General features: G+C 36.8%; 1 protein-coding gene across 3 annotated transcripts; it reads left to right on the forward strand.

The window, feature by feature from the left end:
* The first annotated feature begins 3,330 nt into the window (after positions 1-3,330).
* On the forward strand, positions 3,331-6,963 carry LOC104437247 (protein CUP-SHAPED COTYLEDON 1). Of its 3 annotated transcripts, none has more exons than XM_010050160.3 (4): positions 3,331-3,483; positions 3,677-3,890; positions 4,399-4,670; positions 6,111-6,963. In XM_010050160.3, the coding sequence occupies exons 2-4, from the start codon at positions 3,725-3,727 to the stop codon at positions 6,651-6,653; spliced, it is 981 nt and encodes a 326-aa protein (XP_010048462.2). In that variant the 5' UTR covers positions 3,331-3,483; positions 3,677-3,724; the 3' UTR covers positions 6,654-6,963. The 3 variants fall into 3 exon arrangements, with proteins under 3 accessions (XP_010048462.2, XP_010048463.2, XP_010048464.2); XM_010050161.3 differs by having other exon boundaries at positions 3,337-3,483; positions 3,660-3,890; XM_010050162.3 differs by having other exon boundaries at positions 3,347-3,501.
* The last annotated feature ends 8,265 nt before the right edge of the window (positions 6,964-15,228 follow it).

Below are 15,228 nucleotides of genomic sequence, written 5' to 3' on the forward strand. Positions count from 1 at the left end.
TAGCGAGAAAACCGTATCACAGATCTCTGAGTCAGAAACGGGCCGATCAAGGAAGCTAACTGGTCGAGGTCGGGAAACCTGGATAGCCTCCCGATGTCCCCAACCGAGGGTCTCCCATGACTAAGCCGTGGCGACAAAAGATCCCGGTAGTGTCTAACAAAATACTGATGAACAAGCTCCGGTTCAGTGATTTGGACACCTGACGCATCCATAACCGAAAGAATTCTATTTCTTATTTGCCTTTTTTTTGACATAATGATGAAAAAATTTGGTGTTGCGGTCTCCCTCCTCTAGCCACTTAACTCTGGACTTCTGCCTGAAAAATGATTCTTCTTTAGAGCGCAAGTCCAAGAAGGTGCACCGCTGAGACTTTTCCAATTCTGCAAGGGCAACAGAGTACGGGTCTTGCTGAAGGTCAAGTTGAGTAGTGCAGAGCGCAGCCCTCGCTTTAGAAGTCCTGATGGATATGTTGGAGTAGGATTCATTATTGAGATTCTTGAGGCGACCTTTGAGGGCCTTGAGCTTGCACACCGCTCCGAACATGGGCACTCCCTCATCCGGCATCCCCCAAACTTGGTTGACAATTGGAATGAAATCAGGATGATCCATCCAAAAGTTGAAGAATTTGAAAGGCTTTCTTCGATGGACTGGATTTAAAACTTTGACCACCATAGGGGAGTGGTTAAAATGCAAGTCTTAGTTTGCATAAAGAACATATTGAGATTTTTTTTTGATGTCTGATCGGTCCAAGGCTTTGAACTTCAATAGGGAAGCTGCAAATGATGAAAAATTAGGCAATGTGAAGATCATTGTAAGGAAAAACTATTGGTCCTTAATTACATGAAAATAAAGCGCTTCCTTTCAAAGAGTTTTTTTGTATCTACTTGGATAGACTTGCACATGCATTTTGGGAATCGTGTTACTTCAAGACTTGTAAAGCATATCTACAAGTTTCAACAGGCATTTAATCAAGGTGAAAAGAAAATATGCCTTACAGTTGAGAATCGATTTCAAGAATTCAAAACAAAATTGTCAAGTGAAAAGGTAAGCATTCCTCATCTTCATATTCCTCTTTTCAGGTACTTGATTACTTGGGCGTCAAATTTGCTTTAGATAAGCTCCACAAGCAAAATGAGATTGCTAAAAGTAGAGTTAAGCTACCAGCTTGTACTGGGCAATTGATGCAATCCATGAGCCTTCCATGTGCACATGAAATATGATTAGGTTTTCCAATAATTTCCCTCTAGATATAATTAATTGACAATTGAGACTTGATATAAGGTCTTTTCTGGATCATGATATTAACCAAAATATGAAGATGATTGAATTTCACTACTACCTTTTTTTGGTCAAAGATTTTCACAACTACTTCATGAGTTGGGAAGGAGGTATTGAGATTGACCACTTTTCAGAAAGGAAGTTGTTTGAAAGCATATTAAGCAATTTGTATGAGCAAGTGAACCTCTTTTATATGAGCCCTTAGCTGGATCTCATAAAAGTATTTTAAAAACTAAAGCAGAAGCAACTTCTATACATTGTGATCCTTCTTCTTTTGAGATTGTTTACAAGGGGTAGAGATATGGTACTTGTAAGGTTTATGGCCATAATAAATAGACATATAAATCGAAAGGCAAAGATCTCAAATCAAATTCACATTCAAAGATCATTGGAATTCATGGTGGTGAAATATAGTAGGCACAGAGGACTCAAGCATGCAACTATTCAACTTACAAGGTGTATTTTAAGGTTGGAGCTTCTTGTACTATGCCTTTGAAATTTATTCCTTGATATATATACATACATACATATATATATATATATATATGTTGTAGGTAAATAATGACTCTCTTATTGATGTAATTAATATATTTTATTATCTGATTCAAGTAAAAATATTTTCTTCAAGAGAGTAGCTTTTTGAGAGGAGTCAAGCAGCTAAATGGACAATATCATTTATTAAGTTGCATATGCAACTAGTCATTATATTTGCACATTTGTACTTTGAGAATAATTTTCTTTTCTTTGATGGTTCTATGGAAATTTTGATGCATTCAGAATTGGCTAAAAACATGCGTTTGCAAATGTTTTGAATGAGTTCTCTTATAATGCAATTACAATTGCCATAATTTCTTGTCCAAAAGCTAATTACACCATTTCTATGTTATAATCTTTTGGGGAGCATTATCTTTGCATTTGCATGACACTAATTGATGTTTTTAGAATTTTTTATATACTCAATTTTGTCATATTTTTAACTTTTTAAAGTATCTTTTAAAACACCATGCAATGATGGCATAAAAATAAGTAAAAATAGAACTATTAGATTCACTGAATAAAATGAAAGTTGAACGATTAAAATCCATGGACTACAACATAATGACACATATTAAAGTTATCGGTTCTCCTCACTCTTTCTTGTGCTTACATTATTTTTTGAATAATAGTTTCCTAGTACAAAAAACATAAATAAATATTCAACTCATTAACACGATAATAAGTTAGTTTTCAATGAATAATTTTAAACCAAATAAACTATCTCTGTTTTTATTTATTTATTTTTTAAAGAGGGGAGAAAAAAAGGAGGAAAAATGTAAGAAACTTAAACAATTTTGTTTCAAATGGAGAAAGAAATGGGTAAGGCAATGAATAATTTTAAATCAAGAGTGGACCCTTAAAATGTGTGCAATTAGAGGTAATCAAACTCACTTAATGCCATTTTGTATTGAAAAGGTTCATTTTCATGGCTCTTTGTAAGTTAGTAAAAGAAGGGAACATAGACGTGTTGCATTTATTTCTACGTCTCATAGGTCACAAGGTCAACCCCTGTGGAAAGCGGAAAAAAAGGTATTTCCTTCTATTACTTACAAGATTCAAATTGCTCTAATGATCAAGTTTTATAGAATACGATTTGCCATATGATGCACTGATCCTTAGTGAGGTATATAAGTCGTTATGATCTTTCCTTCTGTTCTGCATTTAGGTAATGCTCTTTCTTATTGATTGTAGTTTACTCTCGCACACTTTTCCCAACTTTGGGCACGACTATCTCATATTATCCGTTCATTACCAATCGATAAATCACCGTCGTCGCACCTCCATGCAAAATACATCAACAAAGCTATATTATTGCCATTAATTTATAGCTATTTGACAAGTGGGAAGGTGCATGATTTCGATTACCCTAATCATGCCTCCGTCTCTCACCATTCGCTTTCACACCGATCGAAGACATTGGTCAGTCCACGTTATCTTGTCCATGACGATCCGAATTAGGTGGGAACTTCATCGACACACCCCCTTCTCGTCTTATTCACGAGAGAGAAGCATAAATTTCAAACCTTCTTGTGCATAAATTGCACGTAAGCAAGAGAGATATAGCCTCCAATTAAAGTCCAATGCACGCCTTGACCGCCCTCTCTCTTCCCTTGGTTTGCCCTAGCTTCGTCTAAATTGATCTGAAGAAGTATCCAAAAACCCAATCAAGTACTTCATCTTTCCCAAGCAAGTCACCTCTTTGCTATTGTACTTTCCATGACTTAGGCCAGATTTTTTGATCCATTACTTCTTACAACATGTTCAAGAAAGGGGGAAAAGAAACCCTAGATTTTTCTTTTTCTCCTTTGGATTGATTTTACCTTTCATTTTTAATTTTGTTGTAGTTTTTGATGCTCTATAGGTAAGAGTTGAAGCGGAAGTCGTAGCGAAGCAATAAGGAAAGCGAGACATGGAAGAAAAGAAGGAGGATAATCTTCCGCCGGGGTTCCGGTTTCATCCCACTGATGAAGAGCTCATCACTTACTATCTGATGAACAAGATATCGGATTCTAATTTCACTGGTAGAGCGATTACTGATGTGGATCTCAACAAATCTGAGCCTTGGGAACTCCCAGGTACCCTCTTGACTCAAAGCCCTCGCTTATCTATTGTCTTCTGATGGTTTCACGCTTCAAGAACGCAACAGTTTCCAAAATTTCATAGTTTTTGTGAGGAATTCTTCTCGCTTTGTCATATACGTAGAGAATTTATTTCGTAATTTAGTCTTCTGTCCATATTATGAATCCATAGTTTTGAATTTTTCTCACAATGATGCAAGATGGTGGTTTTAAGTAATTAAGGAGGGATCCAGAATCCTAAGCTCCGACTTAAAATTTCGATCAAGGATTTTGCCCTAGAAACCTCATAGCCAGTTTTCCAGCAGCTAGCCCTTTTCTCATGATGTTTATAGACCATGCTCTTTTAACATCTTGTGCAGTATAATGAAGAGTGAAAAAAAAAAAGTTAACTAGTATTGTTTTTCTCTCAATTTTAATGGTTTCATTACCAGTACAGAGAGAAAATCTCCTCCTGTTCATCAAACTGAAATAATGACTTCTTTTCTGATGCTATTCTCTCAACCAGCAAAGGCTAAAATGGGGGAGAAAGAGTGGTATTTCTTCAGCCTACGAGATCGGAAATACCCGACCGGGGTGCGAACGAACCGAGCAACCAACACCGGTTACTGGAAAACTACAGGGAAGGACAAGGAGATCTTCAATAGTGTCACCTCCGAGCTGGTTGGCATGAAGAAGACCTTGGTCTTTTACAAAGGGAGAGCCCCTAGAGGAGAGAAAAGCAACTGGGTCATGCATGAGTATCGCATTCACTCAAAGTCGGCTTTCCGAACTGCCAAGGTAATATCCATTTTTATCACCAAATTAATTCATGCGTGTCGGAACTACAACCTAAAGAAAACGTTAAATTCTCAAGTTTGTAACCCTAGCTTGTAAGAACAAACTTGAGATGACGAAACTTCATTCATCTTTCTAAGTCAGCTAGGTTTACATGGTTTTTCTTAGATCAATATACTCCACTATCTATTACATATGCATCAAATTTGCCCACCAATCCAAGTGCTGTCTTTTATAATCTTCATCCGTATGTGCAGATCAACCTTTGCTTCTATTTAATATTAAAAAAATATGAACTAGAATAAGATGAAAAAGATGCTGAGAACTAAAAATAACAAGTATTTTCCTTTTCGAATATTTTGCACACACCCATTTCAAATCCTCTAATTTTAAAAGATATTAGCAAGTTGGAAATTTATATCGTTAGATGTGCCATGAATATAATTTTGGTGTCACACATAACGTGTCACATATCTCAGTATTTGCCTGTCGTGTTTATGCATGAGACTAATTATAAGACTAACACTTTTCTTGAGAGGTTAACTTTCATAACTATCAATTCACCCATTTTAGTCTTTCGTCGCACACCCTATTCCAGAAATAGTAATGATCACTTATATCCGTTTTTTCGAATAGATTTGTGCTGCCTTATTTGAGAACCCCAAGTTTTGTGGGGGCAATAAGTGATGTTGAAAGGTTATCTTGTACACGCATAAGTAAGATCCACATATGCATGTTTCTATGTACATATGAAAATTCTAAGATATGTTTTAAAATATTTAGGAATTATATCGAGTTATGTCTATGAAGGACTAGGGTTAACCCACGCATTTCACAGAATTAAGGAATGAAATTCTTAATAAACCAAATATTTGCAATCACATCTTGATAAAATATATAAGAGCGAGTTTGTCCTCGGAAGTACACGCCATGTTAATCACTAAGCACAGCTCATTTATTTACTTCTTTGTTTTTCTTTAAGCCTCTTTATAAGGAAAATAAGATCGCTAAGTCTAGGAAAGAAAATCTGGCCCTAGAAAATCTAAACCGGCTACAAATCGAATATCAATAAGGAAAAGAAAGAGAAAGAGTCGCTATCAACTCAGGAAAAAAGGAGTTAGCGATGTTTGCACTCAAATGGCATCAAGTTCAATTAACAAATTGAGGAAAAACAGAAGGATCCATCTAGTTACCTCCTTAAGGTAAAAGCTCACTAGTATTTGCATAGAACATGAGAGAGAGAGAGAGAGAGAGAGAGAGAGAGAGAGAGAGTCTTTCACAGTTCTGTGTGGGGAAGAGAATAACGTCATTTACAAAGTAAGTTCATGAATTTCCTCCTAAGAGGCAATAATCACAATCACAAGAAGTTTGCAAAAAATAACGTCTCACGCATCTCAGTATTTGCTAAATATTTTCCACGTCATATGCAATGATATCCCACAGGACGAATGGGTGGTTTGCCGCGTCTTCCAGAAGAGCGCTGGTGCGAAGAAGTACCCATCCAGCCAATCCCGGGCCGTCCCTCCCTACAGCCTCGAGATAGGGTCGAGCGTCATGCCGCCCACAATGATGCCGCCAGAGAACTTCCAGTTCCTTGGCAGGAACTACATGAATGGGGCCGACCTGGCTGAGATCAATCGGGTCCTGAGGAGTGGGGCGATGAGTGTGAACCAACCAATGCCACCGCAGCTCAACCCCACGGGCACCTCCGGGGGTTGCTTCACGATATCTGGGCTGAACTTGAATCTGGGGGGTGCCACCTCGCAGCCGGTCCTGAGGCCGGTAATGCAAGCGCCGCCGGGCCCAGCCATGAGCCACCAAGATATGGTTGTTGGCTCGACCATGATGAGCAGTAGCACTGCTCTTGTTGGAGATCAAGCAGGTGGGTATGGTGGAGAGATGGGGCATGCAAATGTGGGAGGCAATCGGTACCTGGGAATGGAGAATTGCATGGAGATGGATAATTACTGGCCTCCATCTTATTGAGTAAGACCTCGTTTGTTCAAGAAAATTTTATCCAAAAGACAAAAAAGGTTAGAGAGGTTGTAGAAGAACTAGAGAGATCCACAATTTTCTCGTCCAGGGTTCAAATGGGCAAGTACATGGACTCACAGGCTGGAAATTTATGTAGGATCATTAACTATCTTTGTAGTAGTATGATTTGGCTAGTTAGCAAGTTATTTGCTAGCGTTTGAACAAGATCAAGGAACGCACCTTGGTCATATTTTCCTCCGGTTTCTTTCTTAACTTGGTCTCTTGTCAGTAATAAAGCAGTGAAGTGATTCCAGATTTTGCATGGTGTGCACCTTGTGCTATAGCTTTTATCTTCTCTGTCTTTTAGTATTCGGAGCGGAAATTAAAAGATTGGTTCACAAAATTGGAGAGGGAACTACAAAAGTCACGGTGAAGAAGAACGCTTGCTGGCATTCTATAGCGCTATTCTTTATCTTTGCATGGATAATTATATATATTTAGGCCTCCTATACCAAACATTATTGGCGAAAATTTGAATATATCCCATTGCAACACTAATCTCCGTAGATGATTTGATTTTCAGGTTAGGTAATATATTGACACTTCTATGGAGATTATGTTTGCTTGTGGAGAGATCAAGTTACACTGATAGTGTTTGGGATAATTGCCAAATTTCTAATAGGGCTTAGATCCTTTTATAGGCAATTCTTTATTTTAAAGAAGAGTCGGGCCAAAATTGAGGATATCTCAAATTATAATAGAACAAGATCAAGTGTTACTACCACAAACATTGATGGTAACGTGAAGTATTTCTTTTTTTGGCCAAAACTAACTTGAAGTATTTTACGAGCCCTAAAATGTAATTAATCTTTCATATTCAATGTGACAAATGCAAGTGACTTTGATATGCCAATCTGATGCCTATATGCAAGATAAACCAAGAAAATATTGTGGGTCATTAATATAATCAATGTAGGAGGAAAATAAGTTCCTAGTAATAGATCAACTACTTCTAATTGTAGAAAAGAATGTTGAACTTTTACATCTATGGGTACAAAAATCTTAATAGTCCTAAAGTTACTCACAGTTCATATTGAGAATTTGTTTATATATTAACTCACCAACAATGCAATTAGTAGTTCAATAATGAGATTATATGCAGTATTTGCTGAAAATGTATATGGTGAAATTGCATTGGTGGCCGATGAAAACATGCTTATAAAGTTATATACTTAAAAATTTATCTCTTTAGAAGTGATGTCATTATAGTGCATGTTTTCAAATTTCAATATAACGAGTGTGGCTCACGCTATTAAGATGTAACAGCGGAAGTAGCTACTGCAGCTAGGATGGTTAAAGCTATCAATGGCTTTCCATGACTTTCTAAATCCCTCCCATCTAAGATTCCTATTGAAGATTTGTGCGATTACCCTAACTCCAAATTCGTAGGCACCGTATAGAATGGCTTTGCTGGACGGAAGGAGTTATAAGATACAATTGCAAGATTTGATAGTTAAGGGGGTTTCCATCAGCCAAGTGCTTCACGCCCCGGTTCTCTTTGCAAAAGAGAAAGTATTAGAATATTATTTCGTGAAAAATGAATGATTTAGAAAACATTTTTTAAAAATAATTGTTTGTATCACCTATAAATAAATGAACGAAAAGTATTTTCATCATTAACATGAATGTTTAGACATTAATTGTTATTGATTTGAAAATATTTTTCAATGATTGATTATTTCAATCAATACAAGAGGTCATTTTAAGAAAATATTTTCCAGATCACTTTTTTTACGAGAAATAAATGGAGCCTAAACCACATTTTTATCTAACGACTTAAGTTTTTAAAATAGAAGATCGTGTTCCTACAAAATTTCACAAAAGAATCAAAATGTGAGGTTGTGAGTTCAAATCTTTTTAGGCTATATTAGCAAAACTATCGCATACATAACTTAGAGTTTTAGCATTTGTCTTGGAAATCAAGATACAGCCTGTACAATGAGAGATGTGGAGTCTTCACCATCAGAAAAAGCCTGAAGTGTACCTTCGTGCACTTAACATGATTCAGAGAAGATAGTTGATGACATCTTCTGAAGTAATAAAACCTAGGGAAAGTAAACATGGTAGCAGACGCTACTCGCAGAAAGACAACGGGCGGTGTTGTGGCTTTGGACACTCAAACAAAGCAGCCGAGTTTACCACGGCCCGGAGGATTGTTATCATCTCTTAGAGTCGATGTCAACCTTGATTGATGAGACTTAATCAGCTCAAGGTGCTGACCGAGGTTCATAGCACCAACTACCCCGTGCATCCTGGCAGCACTAAATTCTGCAGACTTACGGGAGAATTTCTGGTGGAACGACGTGAAAAGGGAGACTGCGGAGTTCGTTTCTAAATGCCTCGAGTGTCGACAGATAAAAAATTGAGCATCAGAGGCCATCAGGCAAATTGCAACCTCTTCCAGTCCCTTAACGGATGCAGGGAACACGTTACTGTGGATTTTGTGACTGGCCTTCCAAGATCACCAACAGAAATGATGCGGCATGGGCGACCGCCGATTTGTTTGGTGAGGTTGGTGAGAGAATGTTGGCTGGGTCCGCCTCTTGGGCCCAGCTGACATTAATATAGAACAAAAAAATAAGGAAGAAAAGTCAAAGAAAGAAAAAGAGAGGGCTGCTTCGTGGTGTGCCACAGAGAGAGAGAGAGAGAGAGAGAGAGAGAGAGAGAACAGAGAGTGATCTCACCGAGAGGTGCACGGAAGGAGGAGAGAATGAAGATTGCGATTTCATCTCGATTAGAAGGCCAAACGTTGACAAAATGTTAGTCCACTGAAGACTATGAACTAATCGGTTTTGTTCGTTGAGAACCTTCTCTAAATTCTCTAATCGTGACTAGGGTTCCTTTGCTTTGTTTATTTTAATTCACCTTTGTGGTAAATAAATATAGTTGTATTGTTTATGTTGAATTCTTGCATGTGGTTAGAGGAGAACACTTTGTACATCCTACTATTCTTAGTGATTAGTAGAAATTTTTTGGTGATCCGTGATTTTTCTATCATTGGGTTTCACGTTAAATTCGTGTTGTTATTATCTTTGTCTCGGTTGTTGTTGGGGAGATATTAATTCTAAATAGGGTTTAATTCTCGGTGAATTGTTACTGTGATTCTCCCCAACTGAGAAGAGTTTATAAGTGCCTGAATTCAAGCATCTCCGGCGAAATTGTCTTGGCACAAGAAACTGTCTTGGTCGTGCCAACAAATTAGTAGTCGTCGAGAAATGCCGCGCAAATTCCTCGAGTAGGATTCCGATGACACGACTTTTTGGTCGTGGGTTGTCTGGAAAAGCAGAAATTATGATGAATCTTTGCGACTTGTCTAGCGGGAATCTGGAAAACTCGTGAGCATATTCTTGGATCAGTCATCGAGTTACGGTTTCCCACGATGCTAATTTGGTGCGATTTGGTTGCGCTCTTGGGGAGAAAGGATGTCGAAATTGTGGACGCAGAGACTGGAACTTGAACCACGACCAGCCAACCTTGCCTCGAAATTGTCGAATGTTTCAAGTACGTTGTGTACAGTTCCCATCCATGCCTGATTGGTCCAAAACGGAGTTCGGACGAAGGAATTATGGAGGTCTCAAGTTTGGTATATTGGAATTGTAGAATCTAGAATTTGTCTTTCGCTCGTGCGGGGGCTTCTTATGTTCAGTGATTTTTTAAGAATTTTCTTAATTTTTGCTATTTTCTGAGAATTTTTAAATTAATGAGAAAATACGAGTATTTGGAAATTTGAACTTCGCCGCATGGAATTATGGGGTAGTCATTGTGCATGTGGTAGAAGTTTCCGAAGGCTCGAGTTTCCCCCACTATTGATTAAAAAATATCCATATACACACACATTATTTTCAACATTTTATCAGTTTTTTATTGACTAAAATAAAATTTGTGGGCATTCTCGCAATGAAGTAAGTCTCTTTAGAGCTGATTTCTGAGATGGAGAATTTATAACATTGAGCAATGATATTTTGGAGGTATTTGAGTTGGCCTAGAACACTAAGGGCATATTGGTAATTCTATTTTGGAGTTATCTTTGTCGAATATTATGATGATTTCAACTATACGTGATTATAAGGTGGTGCGAAGAACTCTGCATGTGGAAATTATCTCCGACAATTCTTGAGCGGTGGAGTGTGTGAGGGGCCGACGGGAAATACCTTGGGCCGCCCGGTCCATAACTGAAGACTGCAAATTATTAATGGGCCAATTACATGGAGTTTCTTTAAAGTGTGAGCTGAGAATTGTAAATCAGGCCACAGACTGGATTGCTAAGACTTATCAGACGGATTACCATCAAATTGGAAAGAGAGTCCCCCCTCTTCACTATGTTTAATTTTATTTCTTGATCTTGGAACCTTATGTTATCCACCTAATCTTTAGCAATGAAAAGTTTATCTTTTGACAAAAAAGAAAAAAACTATGAATTTGTGATAGCTAGATTTCGGGTAAGTGGTGCTTTGTCTCTATTAGGAATCTCTAGAAGAGCATATCTACAAGCTATTACTACTCATGAATGTTCTAAAACGATTAGTATCTATATAATAACTATGTTAGATCCAATTTTGATGCATGAAGTTGGATAGCATATACTTTTGAATGATTGTTGAGTTATTAATTTTTGTATATTGAATATAAATTGCGATTGTAACGCATACTTTGAAATCGCGTTAGGGATTTCCAAAGAAATTTGGTTCAAAAGACTATATTGGAATTTTGTGCCAAGGTTTATGATTATATTGGCAAAATTGCAAAGTTTAAGACTAAATTGATATTCGTACAATAAGTTTAGGAGTGACTAGACAATTTTCCTCTAAAATAATAATTACTTTCTTTTTTTTTTTCTTTTCTGAAGTAGTTCTCACTCTACTATTTTTCTTACATATCTATTCAATTTCTCACACGTGTGTAGTGCGTGCTCCACACTACGTGCTCAACACCGTAGATATATATATATATATATATATATATATATATATATATATATAGATATATATACATACCCAAATATATAACATATATACATATATTAAAGTGCAAACCATCCCCTTTCCAAAACCAACTCCAACACCGATTTTTTGCCGCGTTTTCACATCATTACTAGTTGGGCGTCCGAATGGTGCGTGGTCAGATGTTTCGTTAATGGTCCGATAACCAAACATCATACCCACATCGCAACCAATGCGTCCTCACATAATTTGATTTAGGTTTTCAATGAGCTCAAATTCTTAGATATAATTTTAACAAACTTTTCATGAAAAAGGGGAAATTACTAAAAAGTCTTGAGTCTATTGTAATTGTGTTAATTTAATCATAAATTTTTTTTGGTCAATTTAGTCCTAAAACCTTTTGTACTTGAGCCGATTCAATCCATTTGTTCAATTTTTGGCTGGCCAGCATGACGTGGATAATTTTTAAATAATTTTTATTTTATTTCAAACTTTTTAGAAAACATTTTATAATTTGTTTTTCCTTTTTTTTAAAAAAAAAAAAATTTCCTCCTTCTTTCTTCTTCCTTTGGCAAGTTGCCACTGGCCCTCGCCCCGGCCGTGGTGACTAGCGGGTAGGTAGAGAATACCTAGGGGCGCGAGACAACTCTCTCTAAGGAACTTAGCAAAATAGCCCCGTAACTTCGGGAGAAGGGGTGCCTCCTCACAAAGGGGGTTGCAGTGACCAAGCCCAAGCAATTGCTTACCAAAAACACGTCTCGCAAAGTCGTAAGACCATGTATGGGGGTTGACGCCTACCCAAAGGCCGGAGGCTAGAGGTGACTAGCCAGAGGAAGAAGGAAGAATGAGGAAAAAAAGAGAGAGAAAAAAAAAAAAAGCAAAAAATTAATAAAAAGTTGAATTAATTAAAATATTATTAAAAAATTGTTCATGTTAGCAATGATCAGACGATTGGCACTAGCTGGCTAAAATCGGCTGGATGGACTGAATTAGCATAATTCCAAAGGTTTATAACTGAATTATTAAAAAAAAGTACTTGACTGAATTTGCACAATTGTAATAAAAGCCAAATAAGATTTGGTAATTCTCCTCCATTTTATATGTGCCATGAAAAAAGGCAAATAAGATTTCCTCTTGATCTATAAAAGCCACATAAATGCTTCTATTAGGGGTGATTAGTTTCAAGATAGACCAGAACCCATTCTTGGAATTGAGAACAGCCCATGAAGGGTCAATTCCATGAAATAATAAGTGGAAACTATCTATTAGATCTTGGACTCGCCCAGGAATCAAACCACTGGTTTGGTTCGATTCCCGAGTATGTATGTATGTATGTATGTATGTATGTATGTATGTATGTATGTGTATGTATGTATGTGTATGTGTATGTATGTATGTATGTGTGTGTATATATGGGTAGTTTTATACTTGAAATTGGGAATTATCCAAAATTGGTCGATTTGGTCTGGTTCAGACGATTCTCGATTTGATTCGATTCTTTTGCTTACCCCTAGCTTCTATGGTATGAAGTGTGCTCCCAATAAGTAAATATGATGGTATTGCAAATGTCCTCTTTAAGGGGAAAAAAATCGTGTGGTGTAAGAATTTGGGAAAAGCTCGTAGCTATTGGGAACACGATTGTACCTTGTATTAATGATTTTTAAATCTCAACCGGTCATCCCTTTTACCAATGGAACATCTTATTTTCACTATGGACTCGGATATTGGTACTGAACCTGAGCGGAGGGGCCGGCGCAAAATGTTCGTGAGTCCGTGCTATTAACGTTCACAAAAAAAGTTAAGAAAAGCGTCTTCTTATTTTCTTTTTGTTTTGTTTTGGCAGGTATATTTAATAAATTTTTTATCACAAACCTTTTTTCTTTTGTGGAACATGTGTAACATATACTATTTAAATTCGAATTTCTCACCTGTGTTAAAATATCGACAAGTAGACAAAATTGATAGTAGTCGAATTTATTGTGCCAAATGAATGAATCAAAGAACTTGATCGAATAAACATAAATTGGATAAAAAGATCAAATGAGGGAAAGGTTCATGCGTATTTAATGAAAAGAGAAAAGAAAACCATAAAATGCACGAAAATTTTGTTGATTTTATATTCTTGACAATATTAAAAGAATATGGATAATTGTATTGAAAGTCCTGAAACATGTCATAAAAGTACAATTAAATCCTAAAACTTTTCATGAACTTTTCAAAAGCTATGTCATCGCCACGTATGATAGAGAAAAAAATATCAATATTTTCCATAGTTAAGTTTGAAGGAGTTAACGGAATGACTTAATTGCATCAATTTGATAAGTTTTAATATTTAATTACACTTTTGGAAGGTTTTAGGACTCCAATGCATCATTGTGATAAGTTTTAGGAATTTTAGTACATTTATCCCAAAGGAATATAAAGTTTGAGCGAAAATTAGACATGCTCATTGGGCAAATCCATGCCGAGCTCACGTGTGCTTGAAATTGGTCTCACGGGTTTGGTCAAATGTCCACGCTCACCCACATGAGTCATATATGAATTAAAGAAAATCTAAAAGTTAATTATCAGATTGGTCAAACAGTACTTTATTTTGAAAGTTTCTTTACTCAAAAAGAAAAAGAAAAAGAGAAACGGTTTTGCCATCAGAGATGGTCGGTGGGCCAGGTCAAGGCCGGTCCTAATATTTGGGCCCAAATTAGCCTACGCCTATAGGCCGTCAGGGCGCCGCCACTGATGAAATCTAGAAAGGGAATGCGGGAAATCTGATCGAAGGGGAGGATTGGCCATGGCTGTCTGCTCCTGCTCACTTTCTTTCGTTGCGTTTTCAAACTCACCGGTTTGCTCTTCATCTTCAGCTGAACCCATCTCGAAACCCCTCTATCTAATTCTACATTAGTTATGCATTGTCCCTAATTCTCCAACGATTTGTCTTGATTTCATAATCAATCTTTTTTATTGCTGATTTTGTCAGTACTGTCGCTTTGTAAGGAGCAGGAGGGTTATGGTCTCTCGGTTAAATGTGACGTTTTGGTTGCATCAATCACGGAGCGGTAGGCATGGTCCGCGAGTGTGGCGGCGAAGAAATCCGGTACCTTTGCTTGCTCCTTTGTGAATTGTTTAGGCTTTATGATTTTGTGGGAGCATTGTCAATGTGAAGAAGTGAATTCCTGATCATTTTCGTTGCTAGTTTAGGAAAGGAGTTAGCTTCGATCATGATTACATTTTCTAGGTTATAATTGCGTGTCTGAACATGTGGAAACTTGTATGAGCTGATACGGGTGTTGTTCAAAGTTTTGGTTGGATTAGTTTTAGGTTAATGCCACAAAAATCCCTAAATTAGTACATTTATAATATATTTATCTCAAATTAATTTTTTAACCACAAAAAAATCCTAACAAATTTACTTTAATTTCTGTTAAATTAGATTAATATCACAAAAAACTACAAATTAGTGCATGGTGACAAACCAAGGGTAAAACCTCAAACTATTTCACTGGTTAATTGCCACATGTTATTCAACTCAGCAATTTAATGGAAAAAATTAACGGAAATTAATGGAGAGTAGTTTATTATAAATGTATAAG

This window comes from Eucalyptus grandis, chromosome 3 (assembly GCF_016545825.1).
Source record: "Eucalyptus grandis isolate ANBG69807.140 chromosome 3, ASM1654582v1, whole genome shotgun sequence".
Classification (NCBI taxonomy): domain Eukaryota; kingdom Viridiplantae; phylum Streptophyta; class Magnoliopsida; order Myrtales; family Myrtaceae; genus Eucalyptus; species Eucalyptus grandis.

What these genes read in the sequence shown, in the direction of transcription:
- LOC104437247 (XM_010050160.3), top strand. Translation starts at nt 3,725, where the DNA reads ATGGAAGAAAAGAAGGAGGATAATCTTCCGCCGGGGTTCCGGTTTCAT. An exon ending in TGAGCCTTGGGAACTCCCAG is followed by an intron (nt 3,891 to 4,398) that starts GTACCCTCTTGA and finishes TCTCTCAACCAG; the next exon opens with CAAAGGCTAAAATGGGGGAG. An exon ending in CGGCTTTCCGAACTGCCAAG is followed by an intron (nt 4,671 to 6,110) that starts GTAATATCCATT and finishes GATATCCCACAG; the next exon opens with GACGAATGGGTGGTTTGCCG.